Genomic DNA, 16,587 nt, shown 5'->3' with positions numbered 1-16,587 from the left:
TGGAAAGGAATGAACCTTTGTAGCTCAATTTTCGGCCAAGCAATAGATAAGTTTATAGGCATACTCACCGTGGAATGAATGGTCAATAATTCAAAATCAAAAGGGCAACACTTAGCTAAGAACACACTTGAGAAGGGATAGGGAGTTGAGTGGAACACAAATAGGAAGCACAGGGAAGAGGATAACTGTTGTTGCATGGAGGAGATTGTAATCACCGAAATGAAACCAAGTTTACGATTTGTTGAATGCAAATCTGATGATCTTGTCTGTAAACCTTCACTCAATTCACAATTAAAAGTTAAAAAACAACATGGAATTTTTTGAATCAATGAATATTCTTTATATAAATATAGGACTTTAAGTACCCCTTCTAGTATGGTTTGCTGTTTTATTATTACTCTTGGAATTCAAATTTTATCATGTTTTATTAGAAAGAATTTGTCTACAATATAGCTCCTTGTTTCCTTTCTCGTCATTACAAGTTAAAAGAAGAAAGGAGATATAACCTACATGTGACAGGAAAACCGTCTGCTTTCTAGTAAGCAGAAATGGCACCACCTGATAAACTATTCAGTCCTTGGAATTGAGTCAAAGCCATAGAGAAACCAGACCTGCCTTTTTGTGAATGACAGTGTTAAAGAATGTAACCTCTCTTAACTTCTCCACACCTCATACATACAAATTGCTTGTACTGAGACAACCCTCAATGGTAATCACTTCACACCTCCATTTTCTTTCTTGTTATCACCAAGATTAAACAGCATGTTTGGGCAATATTCTGCCTTTATCTAACATTTTCTATACAGGCCACACTGATTCACCAGGACAGGTTTATGTACCTCACACGTCAGATCCTATCAAGAAAGTTGGTAGTGACAGTTTGACAAAGACACCTTAACTTACTGAACTTGTTCTAAAAACAACAGCAGCAAAACACTCATCTCCTCACACTTTTTAATGACCTTGCTCTATGGTGTCCCCATTTTTAGATGCATTACCAACTGTGTGGCCTCAGGGTATACAGAAAGCTAGGGGCATATGACATTACACTATTAAATGTCTATAGAGAACTGAATTTACTTCCCTCGCCTATTGAAAAAGAAGCCGAAATGAGTCAGTTTTAACTTTCATCTCACTAACAGTTTCAGCCAAAGTTGAAAAATATTTTGTCAAGAAATGACAAGAAAAATTGTCATAAGTTGATGTCCTCTTTGCTGTATAGAATATCCAGTTTTGCAAAAAACAATGAACACAAATTCTAAGATTTCAGCATTACAAGATAGCTTCTAGAGGTTTCTTTTCTTTCTTTTTTTCTTTTTTTTAAAGAAACTCAAATAAATATAAAATTAGAATAACGTTTAAAGGCTAGTTTCCTAACAAATTTTCTGTTTTTGTCTTTAAAATATTCTTTAAACAATGCATACACTTCAAAACACATTCTTCTAACAACTTTACTATGAGCACATTTTCTACAACATTTGTCAGAAAATTTAGCTATATTTTCAAGCTATTTAAAAATGTTGTTATTGTTATTATCTAAAAGTTCAAAGTAAATTTTATAATCATGGTGGACATTCTTCTGATAAGGGTCCAATCTCAGTAGAACCACAGACCTTTTTACTCTTGTGATTGTAGCAAAATGGGGGTTATTCAACTAACCAGAAATTTTAATTTTGTTATCTTTTTTGTTGTTCTTGTTGTTAGGTGTTGTTGGGTCAGTTCTGACTTATAGCCACCTTATGAGTATAATAAAACAAAACATTGCCTGGTCTTTTGATATCCTCATAGTCCTTACTGTTTGAGTTCATCATTGCAGCTTCTGTGTTAATCCATCTTGTTGAGCATCTTCATCTTTTTTTGCTGACCCACTACTTTACCAGGTATGATGTTCTCTGGGAATTGATCCCTTCTGATACCTTGTCCAAAGTTGTTGTTGTTAAGTGTTGTTGAGTCGGTTCCGACCCATAGCGACCTTGTACAAGGTTTCCGAGGGTGTAAATCTTTACAGGAGTAGAAAGCCTCATCTTTCTCCCATGGAGCAGCTGGTAGTTTCGAACCGCTGACATTAAGGTTCGCAGCCCGATTCTTAACCACTACGCTACCAGAACTCCTTGTAAATGACATGAAATCTCACACCATCCTTGCTTCTAATCTACAAGCATTATTCTTTTGGCTTGTACCCTGCAGGCTTATGGTTCCATATGTTCTTGAGATAATATCGTACTGGCAAAGACAGACACATTCTAGGAATCATGATAGAAAACCCAGTCAGGTACTTCAACCCAATCAAGAGTCTGCCTGGAAAACAAAATTCTGTTTTGTTGACTATCTGAGAACAGAACTGATACTGCCAACCCTTGTGGTTGAGAGGATAACAGGACCTACCTCCAAATGCTGGCTTATCTTTGAAGGTTTTAAATCTGATCACCTGTATTTTGAGTGGGCTAACATTTCACCAGAGCATCTCCATTCTGTCCCTTCCCTCCTGTTTGAAATATTCTTCTTGAAGCAAAAAGGTGTTGTCAGTTAATAAGAGTTCTTCTGTCTTCTCATTTCAGTTTCTAGATATGATTGAAAGGAAAAACTGTAAAATATTTAAGGCATACCAAAATGTATACAGGATTTGAAAAATGAGTACTCACCATCTGATTTACGTAATAAAACATTACAAAAATATAAGTGAAACTACTTCCTCAGAAGTAACCATCATTTCATGTTTTTGTAATTTTGTGATATATATGCACATCCATAAACAATAAAAAATGATGTTATTTTTACATTTTTATAGATGGTTTTCTTTCTCATGTTAAGATATGTGGATACATATATCTCTGTTTTACATCTATCTGTTTTGTAGAAGAATTGATGCATTTGAATTGTGATGTTGGAGAACAATATTAAAAGTAACATGGACTGCTTGAAGAACAAACAAATCTGTGTTGGAACGCTCCTTAGAAGTGAAGATGGCCCGACTTTATCTTGCATACTTGGGACATATTATCAGGAGGGTGCAGTGTCTGGAGTAAGATACCAGGCTTGGTAAAGTGGAGGCTCAGTGAAAAAGAGGAAGACACTCAAAGAGATGGACTGGCACAGTGGCTCAAGTGTAACATGAATTGGAAGAATGGCATAGGACAGGGCAGTGTTTTGTTCTGTTTTGCATGGGGTTGCTATGAGTCGGAGCCTACTCAATGGCATCCAACAACAATAACAACAGATCTTCTCCCGTAAAGATTTACAGCCTCAGAAATCCTAAGAAACAGTTCTACTTTGTCCTATAGGGCCATTATGAGTCATAACAACATCAAACAATGAATAATTGTTGTTGAAGACTAAACTCTTGAAGAGTGCTGGACAGGGCTCTGTGCATGTGTCTTGCTGTGCTAAGAAGCGCCAGACAGAGTGTGCAGTGAGCTCAACTGACATTGCTCAGACTCCTTGGAGTGTATGGGTAACATTTATAAAATCAAGGTGTTAATCTAGATGAAGCTATGACTATTCACTTGGGGTTCCTCAAGATACAAGGCATAAAGCTATTGAATATTGCTGGTTTGGCTGAGCTCAGATATTTACATGCAAAACAAAATAAAACAATCAACCTTTATATTATATAGCTTTTATTATACTTAAGTTTGCACTATGGAAACAGAATGTATATGGGGGCGGTTCTTTTCAAATTCTCTTTCTAAAGAGCTTATGGAAGTTGAATATGAAGCCTTCACATATTTTAGGATTAAAAAAAAGACCCCAAAAGGCTTGCACAGCTTGAAAATGGTTAACACATAAACTGGAAGCAAAGTATTTTATTTCAGATTTAGCAATAGAAAAGGTCAACTACGAAAAAAGAGCATGGGCCAGTAATCCAAAGCATTTGTTTATGTCATTCCATAATTTATAAAACAACATAACTGGTTTTCAAAACCAGACAATAGGTTCAAAAATACTTCTTTTCACACCCTTTAGTGATGCTGTTGAGATCAATGGTTGTTATAAGGCCATTTATTACAAGCACATTTCCAGGTAGTTCTGATTATCATTACTCCCATTTTATCTTCTTTCTTTTTTCTCTCTCAGGAGCTTTTTGCTTTCTTCTCGTCTTCTTTTATTCACCGGATTCCGAGGATCATAGATTTCAAATGTGTCTGAGTCTTGCATGCTTGCATCTTTCACTTTTCTGCTTTTGTCCTCAAACTGAAGTACATGAGACATCCTAAAGAGAAAGCGAGAGATGGTTCAGTGATTTTGGCATGAGAACTGAAAGTAGAAATTCTACACTACACTATCCTTAGCATAATAAATTGCAACTATAAGGGTACAGTACACCAAAATGAGCTTATTGTGTACTGGTGCTTATACCACATGGAATCCAGCTTCTCCGAAAACACTTAAATTCAAAAAACATGTCTAGAGTTTGTTCTGCTGGTTTGTATTTCTAGTAGTGAGCCTCTTTGCCTAGTCTTCACTTGAAGTTCCTACCCTAGTCGGTGGTTCAAAGAGGTCTATCCAGAAGTGTTTCTTAAGCTATTCCCAGAGAACACTCAGCTACCTACAGAGAGAGAGAGAGTGCATTCACTCAGCTAAAGGGAGCTGGGCTGCTGAGCAAAAACCCTGAAAAGAATCCAGTACAAAATCACATAAAAATAAAAGTATCTGAATATTTTGTCCTCAGTTGTTAAATGTATCAAAAGTAGAGAAAACAATAAGACAGTTGAAATGTAATGCCCAAATTGTGTTATGACTCCCCTTTCTGGGAAGACATTAATTTAAAATTTTTTCTTTCCTCCATACAAAAGGAAACTAGGCTTTTGAAACTCCATGGGCTAATGCTAAGTTCCTCCTCTTATTGTTGATTACAACAAACCCAGCCACCCTACTTTGCCTACTTTATCAGCCTCTTACTGGTCTTAAGGTATCAACACATGCTTGAATCACAAGTAGGGTAAGTTGGTGACCCCTAGCAGCAGGGAAATATGTGATTAGCTGTGCCCACATTAGGAGGTGTCAGTAACAAATAGAGAAGTAGGAATGAAGTCAAAAGACTACATTTCAGGGCAATTGAATGAGTTGGAAAGAGAGAAGTTCTTTTCTTCTTTTTTTTTCCCTTCCCCACAAAATAAAGCTATTAACGTTTTCCCCTATTACTTAGTTTTGTTTTTTTTTTTAATGGGCAAACCTAGTCCTTTTCTGTATCACAGCAGATACTGCTAAATTGCCTCTAGGATTAACACTCCCTATATGCCTGTTGTAGCTTTCAGATGAACTCCATAGCTGACATGAATTTACTTTTCCTTATATAAGCATAGCTTTGGGCAGTAGGTCACAACAGAGATCTCCCCAATCTTTTGTTCTTCAGTTGTTGTTGTTGGTAGGTGCTGTTGAGTCAGTTCCGACCCATAGCGACCCTGTATAGGGTTTCCTAGGAGTGACTGGTGAGCTTGAACCATCAACCTTGCAGTTCAAACCAATTTTGCAGTCCAGCGCATTAACCCACAGCGCCACACCAGGACTCCTTTGCTCTTCAGTTGTTGTTGTTATGTGTTGTGGAGTCGGTTCCGACTCATAGCGACCCTGTACAGGGTTTCCGAGGCTGTAAATCTTTACGGAGTAGAAAACCTCACCGTTCTCCCATGGACTAGCTGGTAGTTTCAAACTGCTGACCCTGAGGTTCACAGCCCATTTCGTAACCACTACGCTACCAGAGCTCCTTTGCTCTTCAGTGGCACAAATAATAAATGAGGTTTACTTATGTGATAAACTCCTACGGATATACCCAGATTTTGAAGAATTCTGAAAAGATTTTGGGAGACAAATAAAATGTTACAGTATTAGTGATACTACAGTTGTTAAGTGCTGTTGAATCTGTTCTGATTCATAATGACCCTGTATAGGGACCCTGTATAGGGTTTCTAAAGAGTGGGTGCTGAGTTTGAACCACTGACCCTTCAAACTGACCTTGTGGTCCAGTGCTTTATCCCACAGCATCACATCAGGACTCTGAGACTACTGTTGTTCTTATTAGTTGCCACCAAGTCAGTACCAACTCATAGTGACTCTATGCACAATACAACAAAACACTGCCTGCTCAGTCTTGAGCCAACCTCATAATTGTTGCCATGCTTGAGTCCACTGATGCTGCCACTTTGCCAATCCATTTCACTGGGGTCTTCCTCTCTTTCTCTGACCCTCCACCCTACTAAACATGATATATTTCTCCAGCGATTGGTCCCTCCTGACAATATGTCTGAAGTGTGAGAGACAAGGTTTGGCCATCCTGGCCTCCAAGGACTCTGGCTGCACTTCTTCCAACGAAGAGCCTATTGGTTCTTTTGGCAGTCCATGGTACTTTCAATATTCTTTTCCAAGACCATAACTCAAAAGCATCAATTCTTCTACAGTCTTCCTTATTCATTGTCCAGCTTTTGCATGCATATAAGGTTATTGAAAATACCATGGCTTGGGTAAGATGCACCTTAGTCCTCAAGCCCTTCAACACTTTAAAAAGGTCTTGTGTAGCAGATTTGCCTAATGCAATACGCCGTCTGATCTCTTGACTTCCATGATCTAAGAAGAATGAAGTCCTTGACAACTTCAATCTTTTCTCTGTTGATAAGAATGTTGTTTATTGGTCCAGTGGTGAGGATTTTTGTTTTCTTTACATTGAGATGTAATACTACTGTTATTAAGGATTTAATAGCTGCTGTTCACCTTCACTGACATGTAGAGGCTAATGTACCACTTCTACCCCTTTTCATTCCACATTAGAAAGTTTATTAGAATTCATTCAGCACAAATGGTAGCACTACATGGAAGACCTGGAATTTACTTTAATTTACTAAGTAAGATAAATCACAAACTTCTATACTTTAATATTAGCAATATACAATTTGCATCAAATTTCATAACTGATCTTTATACATGAATTGCCACGTCACATGTAAGAACTGCTGACTTTTTACACTAGTGTTGCTGTACTTAATTCCTTATTTAGAAAATACACCACAGAAGTTTATTCAAATAGACTCCCTAGAGTCTGATTTTCAAGTGCTTTTATTTTTCTACAGTGTTAAATGACTAGCTTCTGAGAATAAAACATTCCCCAATTCCTAGAAAAAGTTCTATTGCCATGGTAACAAGTAGAAACAGAATGAAACAGGATCAAATCGGATTCAATCAATTAATGATGACCACCCTTGGTCTGGAGTCCTGGTGTGGGTTCAAACTCATCAACTGATCCTCAGAAACCCTATACAGGGTCACCATGAGTAGGAGCTGACTCAATGGCACTTAATAACAACAGCAGCCTTGGTCTAAATGATCAAAGACAATTCAATGAATACTCCTCTGAAAGCCAATTAATCAGTGATAGCCTCATGCTTTGGGAAGTTGGCCAACCTTACAGACTCACTCCACTGAACATGTTTCTGAAAGTCAGATAATTAAAAATAATATCTCCTCCGTAATTAAGGCTCCATAACTAAGGCTTCAAATAACCCCTGATCCCAAAACCCTCTATAATATTTGTAGCCTGCTTTCCTTAAGACTATGCCTAACAAGCACAGTATTTTTTTTGCTTAAATGAGTCCTGGTGTGATACTGTAGGACAAAGTCAGCAGTTCAAGCCCACCAGCTGCTCCCTGGGAGCCCTACCCAGGGTCACTATGAGTTGAAATCGACATGATGCACAACAAAGTAACCAATGAAGATATTGAGACGTGATCTTTTCTTCAAGTCTTCTTACAATTTGTGCTACATTTTCCCGGAAGTGTACTCCGTAGAAATTGTTTGTAAGTGTATAACCGTTGATGAGAAGCATGTTTAAGAGCGGTACAATTGTCCTGAGTTCATGGGGAACTCAGAAGTTTATGTTACACTTCAGAGAATGCTTAGCAACTTTTCAAATAACTCTTGTGCTGACAAGTAAGCAAACACCAGGAAGTGGCTGGAATCCTACGCCTTTTAAAAGAGTTTTGCTCAATAACATTATATAAATATTAAAAAAAAACAAGTTAGTTTATTGTTGTTGCTAAGTGCCATCAAATTGACTCTGACTCAAAGTGACCCTGTATAGGGTAGGTTTCCAAGGAGCGGCTCGTGGGTTTCAACCACCAACTTTGCAGTAGCAGCGCTTGTTCTACAGTGCCACGGCAGAACTCCATTTAACTTATTAATAATGCCTTTCAATTTACACATTCTTTTACTTTAAACATGTTACTATTTTCAATCCTAAAAATACAAACAGGTTTTTTTTCTTAATATCCATTTCTAGCAGGGACTGTCCATGTTTCAAAAATGAATTTACTAGAATCTGGCATAATGGTAACAAAATATGAAAAACCCCTGTAATCACTGGCATTGAGCTGTGCATGTGGAAACTGTGTCAGAGGGATGTTTTCATGTATATGCTTTCACCACGATCAAAAAACAAGGGGGGGGGGAACCCCAAAACATCGAAAGGCACCTTACTCCTTTCTATGCCATGAGAGATTCTGCAACTACTGGTTGCAATTTTCTGTGAAACAAGAAGTGAAATCTAGACAAGTGAACAACAGCATAAAGTCCACAAAAAGAAACACATTTTCTTACAAAAGTGAAAAAAGCAAAAACCGTAAATTAAAGTAGCTGTCTTTTTCAACTATTTGTTTCATACACGACTACACTAAACAAGTCCAACATTTTGATTAATAACAAACCTAAACCCAGAGGAAAGAAGGGGCTATCAGCTTACAAACGACTTCAACTTTAATACTATAATACTTAGCATGGCTGGTTACTCTGCAATAATATTTAATCTTTAATAGAAATAAAAGCATAATCAAAATGCTTCACCCATTTATCTTTCAACATGCTTCGGTCACTTCATCTTACAAAGCAAAACAAAACAGTTATTATGATTTTCAGCATAATAAACTCCTGACCTATGTGCCTCCATAAATCACAGACTGCAGTGAATTGAAAGCATGCCCACATTTTATAGTCTCCTATGAGAATACACATGTAGACTTATAATACAGACTTAATTCGACTACATACGGGTCTGGTAGTTTACAATCTTGTATGTTCCAATAACTCAATGCTATCCATTCTGTGGCTGGTCAGAGATTTGGCCCGACAATAGCAGTGAATATTTTGGAATTATTTATACACTGATCATTTACATATGAAAATTTTAGAACATGTTCACTTGATGGCAAAGACAAAATTTAATTCTGAATACTAAAATATTTTACATGGGCTCAGATTCTCAAAAAAGAACACTGACTTTAGTATGTTACAGAAATATTAATATTTAACCATTTTCATAAAGTCTGTGCTTGGCAGGGCACCTTTTTTAAAAAAGTATGAAACTGTAGTGTTACAGTTGAGCCTTAAACAATGCAGAGTGCTGACTGCCACATAGTCAAAAATCTGTGTTTAACTTTTGACTCCCCCAAAGCTTAATTAGTAATAGCTTACTGTAGACTGGAAGCCTTACTGGCAACATAAACATTCAATGAACACATCTTTTGAATCTTATATGTATGATATGGGAGTACAGCGGATTTGTAGGCTAACCACTGGACTGTGAATCACAAGGTCAGTAGTTGGTGCCCTCCTTAGGAGAAAGGTGAGGCTTTTTACTTCTGTAACGATTTAAAGCGTTGGAAGCCCTATATAGGATTCCTGTAGTCAAAATCGACTTGATGGTACTTAACAACAACATGTATTATATACTGCACCTACATAAAGCTGCATTTTCAATATGAGATTAAAAAAAAGTATTTTGCATAAAGTGCAACATTTTCCAGCCTGTTGGCAAAGCTGTAGCAATGCTTCATGAATTTCCTTTCTTTTTTATGGTCCTTCCACTGGGTTCATTTATCTTGAAATCACAGCTGCAGACCTCAATCTACAGCATGTATTAAGCGATTCAACTTTTTAATGTAAAGTCATGGCTTTTCTCTGCTTCTTAGGAGCACTCCCAGCATCACTTGTGGCACTTTGTATGGGTCCCATGGTTTTATTAAAGGCTTATGGTATTTTACTAAACCATATGAAAACTGTACAAGAACCACGAGAGAAAACATTTTACTGCTATAAGCAATTTACTGGCGAGACAAGCTGCTCACATGGAGAGGATTAGCATCATGTAGCATTTAAAAAAAGCAACAATAGAAGCTGTGTATATAAGTGGACTCATGCATTTTAAATTTGTATAGTTCAAGAGTCAACTGTATAAACAAAAGTGAGTGATTCTTTGAAAGGGACCTGGACTTTTACGAACCAACTTGGCATCCAGTTTTGAAAGTTTCCATACAACTGTGAAATAGATTAAAATATGACAGCAATTAATATTAATGGGGAATACAGGAGAGGAGCTGAGTAAATTCAATATTGTTGTTGTTGTTACGAGCCATTGAGTCAGTAGCGACTCATAGTGACCTTATGCACAACAGAATGAAACACTGCCTGATCCTGGGTCAATCTCAAAATCATTACTACGTTTGAGCCCACTGATGCTGCCACTGTGCCAATCCATCTCACTGAGCGTCTTCCTCTTTTTCTCTGACCCTCTATCTTACCAAACATGATATCCTTCTCCAGGGATTTGTCCTTCCTGATAATGTGTCCAAAGTATGAAAGACGAAGTCTGGCCATCCTGGCTTCCAAGGAGCACTCTGGCTGTACTTCTTCCAACACAGATCTACTTGTTCTTTTGGCAGTCCATGGTACGTTCAATATTCTCCTCCAACACCATAACTCAAATGCATCAATTCTTCTATGGTCTTCCTTATTCATGTCCAACTTTCACATGCATATGAGGTTACTGAAAATACCATGGCTTGGGTCAGGTGCACCTTAGTTCTCAAACTGACATCTTTGCTCTTCAACACTTTAAAGAAGTCTTGTGCAGCAAATTTGCCTAATGAAATACATCAAATTCAATATAGACTTCCAATATTAATCATTTTTTTCCTGATAGGAAATTAAAATATGTATGTTTGAATAATATAAGCAACTATCTTTTGCTTTGGCAATTCTATAAAACACTCCTTCCATTTCCAAATCAGCTTAATTTAAGAATTATTACCCTTCCTTAGATTGCTGCAGGTTTCATAATTGTTCTACATCTATACTATTTCTCCTGGTGTGGCACTGTTGAACAAGCACTAGACCTGCTAACCAGAAAGTTGGTGGTTCAAACCCAACAGCTGAAATCCAGGGTTGCTCTAAGTTGAAACCGACTTGACTACAATTTAACAACTCCTGTAAAGTTTCAAAAACAACCTTCCATACACATTGTTTTTATAGCATTCTTTTAAGAACTATCCTCAGCTTTATTAGACTAAAATGCTTCAGCCGGACAGTTGGCAAACTCTTACAACTAAATGCTTCTATTTCACCACTCTTACTTGGTCTCTTTCTTCAACTCTCATCATTTTGCAATTACCTCTTTACTTACTTGTGAGGAGATTGTCAATTATTCGAAACAAAGTTTACATCTGTTTCACAGTTGTATGGCCATGGTGCTTTGTTTTGGGAATGAAAGCCTTCAGACCCTTTGTATGGGCCAGGCTTGCTCATTTCTATGAGCAAGTTAGCTAAGCTAACGCTTGGTCTCTTTTTGTGGGCAAGGACTGTTTTCTATTCCTATGATATACTCCTAAAATGTCTAGCAGGATCTGCAGAAAGTCTCACATGCAGCACAAGTCCACCTTTTCATGACCTCTCAAAGCTCAGTGACCATTACTGCTGCTCTCCACTGTATTCACGTTAGTGACTGCTAGTTTTTATTCCTTGGTAGGACTACAGTGGGAGCATGCCTGTTTTTCCCCATCACCCAAGAAGTCCTGGTGTGGCGCTGTGGGTTAATGTGCTGAACTGCAAAGTTGGCTTGAACTACAAGGTCGGCAGCTCAAACTCACCAGTCGCTCCTCGGAAACACTACCCAGGCGCTATGATCAGAACCCACTTGGTGGTACTTAACAATAACAACAACACAGCACCCAATGTAGAACTAAATAGATAGGATCTTTGAAGTCAGCAGTGTTTCTCAAATTGTGGTTCTAGAATCCCTGCATGATATGTAGGCTGCACATTAGAATCTCCTGGATAGTTTAAAAAACTATCATTGACAGGCTCCCACTTCCAGAGATATTGCATTAACTGTCTGGGAGTGGGGTCCCAGCATCAATAATTTTATAAAATTTCTTGGTGCTTCTTAAGTGCAACCAAAATTAAGATTACTGCACTAAAGTTTAAGAACCTCTAGACTCTCAGATTGATTGATTTAATTGGCCATTTGTTCTTGGTTCTTCAGTGATAGAGAACAACTAGGTCCTAATGACAAACCAGTCAAATACTAGAAGGAACTTAAGTGACCTCTAAGTCTATTACCTGACCTGAGCAATCTAAAGTGTGTTAGCCTACCAGAGATGGAGGCAGAGATGGGGACATGGAGAAAGGGAGCAGCTGAGGACTCTAGATTCATGGAAAAGAGGGATTGAGAGCTGGCGGCCAGGAGGCAGACTTGTAGAATATGGACTTGTTTTACTTTTCTTCAGCGTAATCCTGAAATTACATATGAGCAATTGATGGTTTGTTCCAGTCTGTCCTGGCCTTGTTTTGGCTAATGGCATGGAGTTTTTTCCATTGTCTCTTTCCACATATGAAGTAAATTTGATTTCTGTGTATTCAATCTGGTGAGGTCCATGTGTATAGTCATAATTTATGTTGTTAAAAAAAGATAATTTCAATGAAGAAGTCATTGGTCTTACAAAATTTTGTCATGCAATCTCTAGCATCATTTCTATCATCAAGGCCATATTTTCCAACTACTGATCCTTCCTTTTTGTTTTGAGCCTTTGCGTTCCAATTTCCAGCAATTATCAATACATCCTGGTTGCATGTTTGATCAATTTCAGACTAAAGATGATAGTTGTTGTTGTTAAGTGCTGTCGAGTCAGTTCCAACCCATAGCGACCCTGTACAGGATTTCTGAGGAGCAGCTGGTGAGCTTGAACCACTGAACTTGCAGTTCAAACGCCTTTGCAGTCTGGTGCATTAATCCACAGTACCAAGACTTAGTTAGTAGAACTCCTCAATTTCATCATCACTGGCTTCAATTGTTGGTGTGTAAATGTGAATAACAGCTATACTATAGGTCTTCCTTGTATGCGTATGGATATTATCCTATTACAGACAGGATTATACGTCAAGATAGATCTTGTTATGTTCTTTTGGATGATGAATGCAATATCATTCCTCTTAATTTGTCATTCTGGCATAGTCAACCATGAGATTTTCACATTCAAAATGCCTAATAGTAGTTCATTTCAGCTCACTGATGGCAAGGATATCGATTTTTATGTGTTCCATTTCATCTTTGACAACTCCCAATGTTCTTAGATTCATACTTTGTACATTCCAGGTTCCTATTGTTAATGGATGATTACAGCTGTTTCTCCTCATTTTGTGTTGTGCCCCATATGCAAATGAAAGTCCCCAAAGCTTTATTTCATTTGCGTCATCTGGGTCAACTCTACTTTGAATAGGCAGCTCTTCCTCAGTCTTATTTTGAGCACCTTCCAAACTGAGGGGCTCATCTTCTGGCATTCCATCTGACAATAATCTGGTGGTCTTCCTTATGTTTCAATATTCAATATTCTGGTGCTCTCTGACAGTGTTCTACTGCTATTCATAAGGTTTTCAGTGACTAAATATTTGGAAGAAGTCCATCTCTCCTTCTTCTTAGTCTCTTAGCCTGGAAACTCAGCTGAAACCTTTCTGTCATGGGTATTTAAATACCCTGCTGGTATTTAAATACTGGTGGTATAGCTTGCAAAATAATAGTAACATGTAACCCACCGCAGCACAACAAACTGACAGATGAGTGGTGGTTGGAAAAATTAAGTCATCAAAAACGGACTGCATAAAGATCAGTATTCTAAGAATTAGCTGAAATGGATAGGTATTGTCCATTTTGAATTGGAGAGTCATATGGTCTTATTATGCCAGGATTGATAAATTCAAGAGGAATGGTGTCACATTAATTTTCTAAGGAACATTTCAAGATCCATCTTGAAGTACAATGCTATCTATGACAGGATAATAAATAAATGCTTACAAGGAAGAGCCATTAATATAACTATCACTTAGATTTATGCACTGACCACCATAGCCAAAGGTGAGGAAAAAGAATTCTACCTGTTTCTTTGGAGTGTGGTAGCTCCATAGGATAAGCAAAGAACTGTGAACCACAAGGTCAGTGGTTTGAGTCCACCAGCTGCTCAATGGGAGAAAGATGAGGCTTTCTGCTCCCATAAAAGATTTAAGGCCTCAGAAACCCTATACAGAGTGTCTATGAGTCAAACATAGTTTGAGTATTTCCTGCTTTCATCCAAGATCCATCTGATACTAGCACTGATATGCTTACTTCCACATCCTCATCTGAATCTGACTTGAACCTGTGGTAGATCCCTGTCAATGTACTGTTGCAATCGTTTTTCAATTATCTTTGGCAAAGTTTTACTTGTATATGATATTAATGATCTTTTCTGATGATCTTCTCATTCTGTTGGGTCACTTCTCTTTGAAATGGGCAAAAATATGGATCTCTTCTAATCAAGTGGCCAGTTAACTGTCTTCCAAATTTCCTGGTATGGATGAGTGAGTGCCTCCATCAGTTTGTTGAAAGATTTCAATTTGCATTACATCAATCTGTGGAACCTTGTTTTTTGTCAATGCTTTCAGTGCATTTTGGATTTTCCCTTCAGTACTGCTGGTTCTTGAGCATATGCTACCTCTTAAAATATTTGAACATTGACCATTGCTTTCTGGTACAGTGACTGTGTATTCCTTCCATCTTCTTTTGATGCGTCTTGCATTATTCAATGTTTTGCCCACAGAATCCATCAATATTGAAAGTCAGTGCTTGAGCCTTTGTAGAGCATGGGGCCTTAGGTGGAATCTGGAACCCTATTTAGTACCTTCTGAGGTGGAACATTCACACTTGAAAGGGCAAGTACACCAACCTGGAGTGGCTAGAGGAACAGAAGATACTTCTTGAAAGAAAGACAAGCAGGAAAAAAAAAAAAAAAAGCAGACTGCTACTGCTTGGCTATTATAAGAATAAGCAAGCTGTTTGCCTTGGAGCCATCAAGGCAAAAAAAAAGTTAGACCTTCAGGACAAACCCCCTTCCAAGACTAAAACTCAAAGGGAACATACAAACAGGATTGCAAGCTCACTGGTGACTGCATTGGTCTACTTGTGAGTGGAAGTGGGAGAAAGGCAGTAAGTAATACAGACAAGGGTTGAGTTCGACCATGTTCCATAGATTCCTGTCGAACTTGAAAGAGAGAAGAGGAAGGGCTGGTTTGTCTGAAGTTGGGGATACTTGGGAACTGCTGAACCCATGGACCTATCCACCTAGCCACTGAGGGCTAAAACTAAGAGTGAATTGGCCAGCTGACATGAAGTGAGAGGAGACACACAAGAATGGCCAAACTTGCAGATAGTATCCATTTGACCTTGTTTGGATGACTTGCTGATCAGAACTCAACTTGTTGTTGGTAGGTGCCATCGAGCCGGTACTGACTCATAGCGACCCTATGCACAACAGAACAAAACACTGCCCGACCTTGGGCTAGAGGAAGATAAAGAAGTTTGTTACAGGAAGAAAGTATAAATTGCCACAATTTGATGAAATTGACCTTTGTTTATGGATGTAGTTACTCAAAATACCAACATAGAGAGAAGCAGTCTTCACATTAAGGATCAAGTGTAACCCCTCTGTACAGAGAGTTAATAGGGATGGGCAACTTAGACATTGGTTACCCAAAATGGGGAGGGGGGGGCTATAGATGCATGAAGTAGCTGGCTTAGAAGTTTTCAAGCGTGTATGTAGTTTCAGAGCAATAGGGGAAAGAGTATAATCCCCACTTAACAGTTTTCATCTAGATGAGTCTGGTGAAAGGAAATAGGGATTGGATTCTTTTGATTCAATAGTGAGTAAATGTTATCATGACTAATTGTGATTGTCACAACTGTAAAGGTAGAAGAAGTGTAAAAAAAGACAGGAGTAGTTAATATTACATTCTAGGAAGAGAGGACCCTAGGACCATCAAGAGGGAAGAGGATGAGCAGAGCTTGGGATCCTAACCAGAGAAGAAGTGACACCAGAGATGGAGGCAGAGGTAATTGTATGGAAAGACAGAGCAGCTGAGGACTCTAGAGTCACGGAAAGAGAAAGACTGTGCACCAGTGGGCAGCAGACCGGCTTGTAAAATGTGCCCTTTGGTTGTTCAAATCAATATATATTTGTGTGTTTTGTGTACATCAAAAAACAAAACAAAAAAAGAGTTGGTGTCAAGTTAACTCAACTCATGGACACACCATGTGTGTCAGAGTAGAACTGTGTGTTTTTTGTTTTGTTTTTCAATTGTGGATTGCATTAAAGGTTTAAAGGGCAGATCATCAGTTTTACATTCAACAAATCATACACCTTGTTTCATTACAATGATTATACTCCCCTTCATGTACCATCAGTTAACAGTATTTCTCTCTATTCACTTTAGCACTTTAAAAAAAACAAACACTCAGACATATAT

At 38.1% G+C, this 16,587-nt stretch overlaps 1 protein-coding gene across 1 annotated transcript in view; it reads right to left on the bottom strand.

Moving 5' to 3' along the window:
• Positions 1-4,047: 4,047 nt before the first annotated feature.
• Positions 4,048-16,587, bottom strand: part of LOC102815309 (peptidyl-prolyl cis-trans isomerase CWC27 homolog) — a 381,669-nt gene continuing 369,129 nt past the window's right edge. Inside the window, exon 14 of the mRNA XM_006875295.1 lies at positions 4,048-4,210. Coding sequence (XP_006875357.1) covers positions 4,048-4,210 — 163 coding nt within the window. The remainder of the gene's footprint in view (positions 4,211-16,587) is intronic.

Source organism: Chrysochloris asiatica, unplaced genomic scaffold, assembly GCF_000296735.1.
Source record: "Chrysochloris asiatica unplaced genomic scaffold, ChrAsi1.0 scaffold00318, whole genome shotgun sequence".
Lineage (NCBI taxonomy): Eukaryota > Metazoa > Chordata > Mammalia > Afrosoricida > Chrysochloridae > Chrysochloris > Chrysochloris asiatica.
The sequence above is the reverse complement of the archived record's forward strand: the minus strand, read 5'-3'. Positions and strand labels throughout refer to the sequence as shown.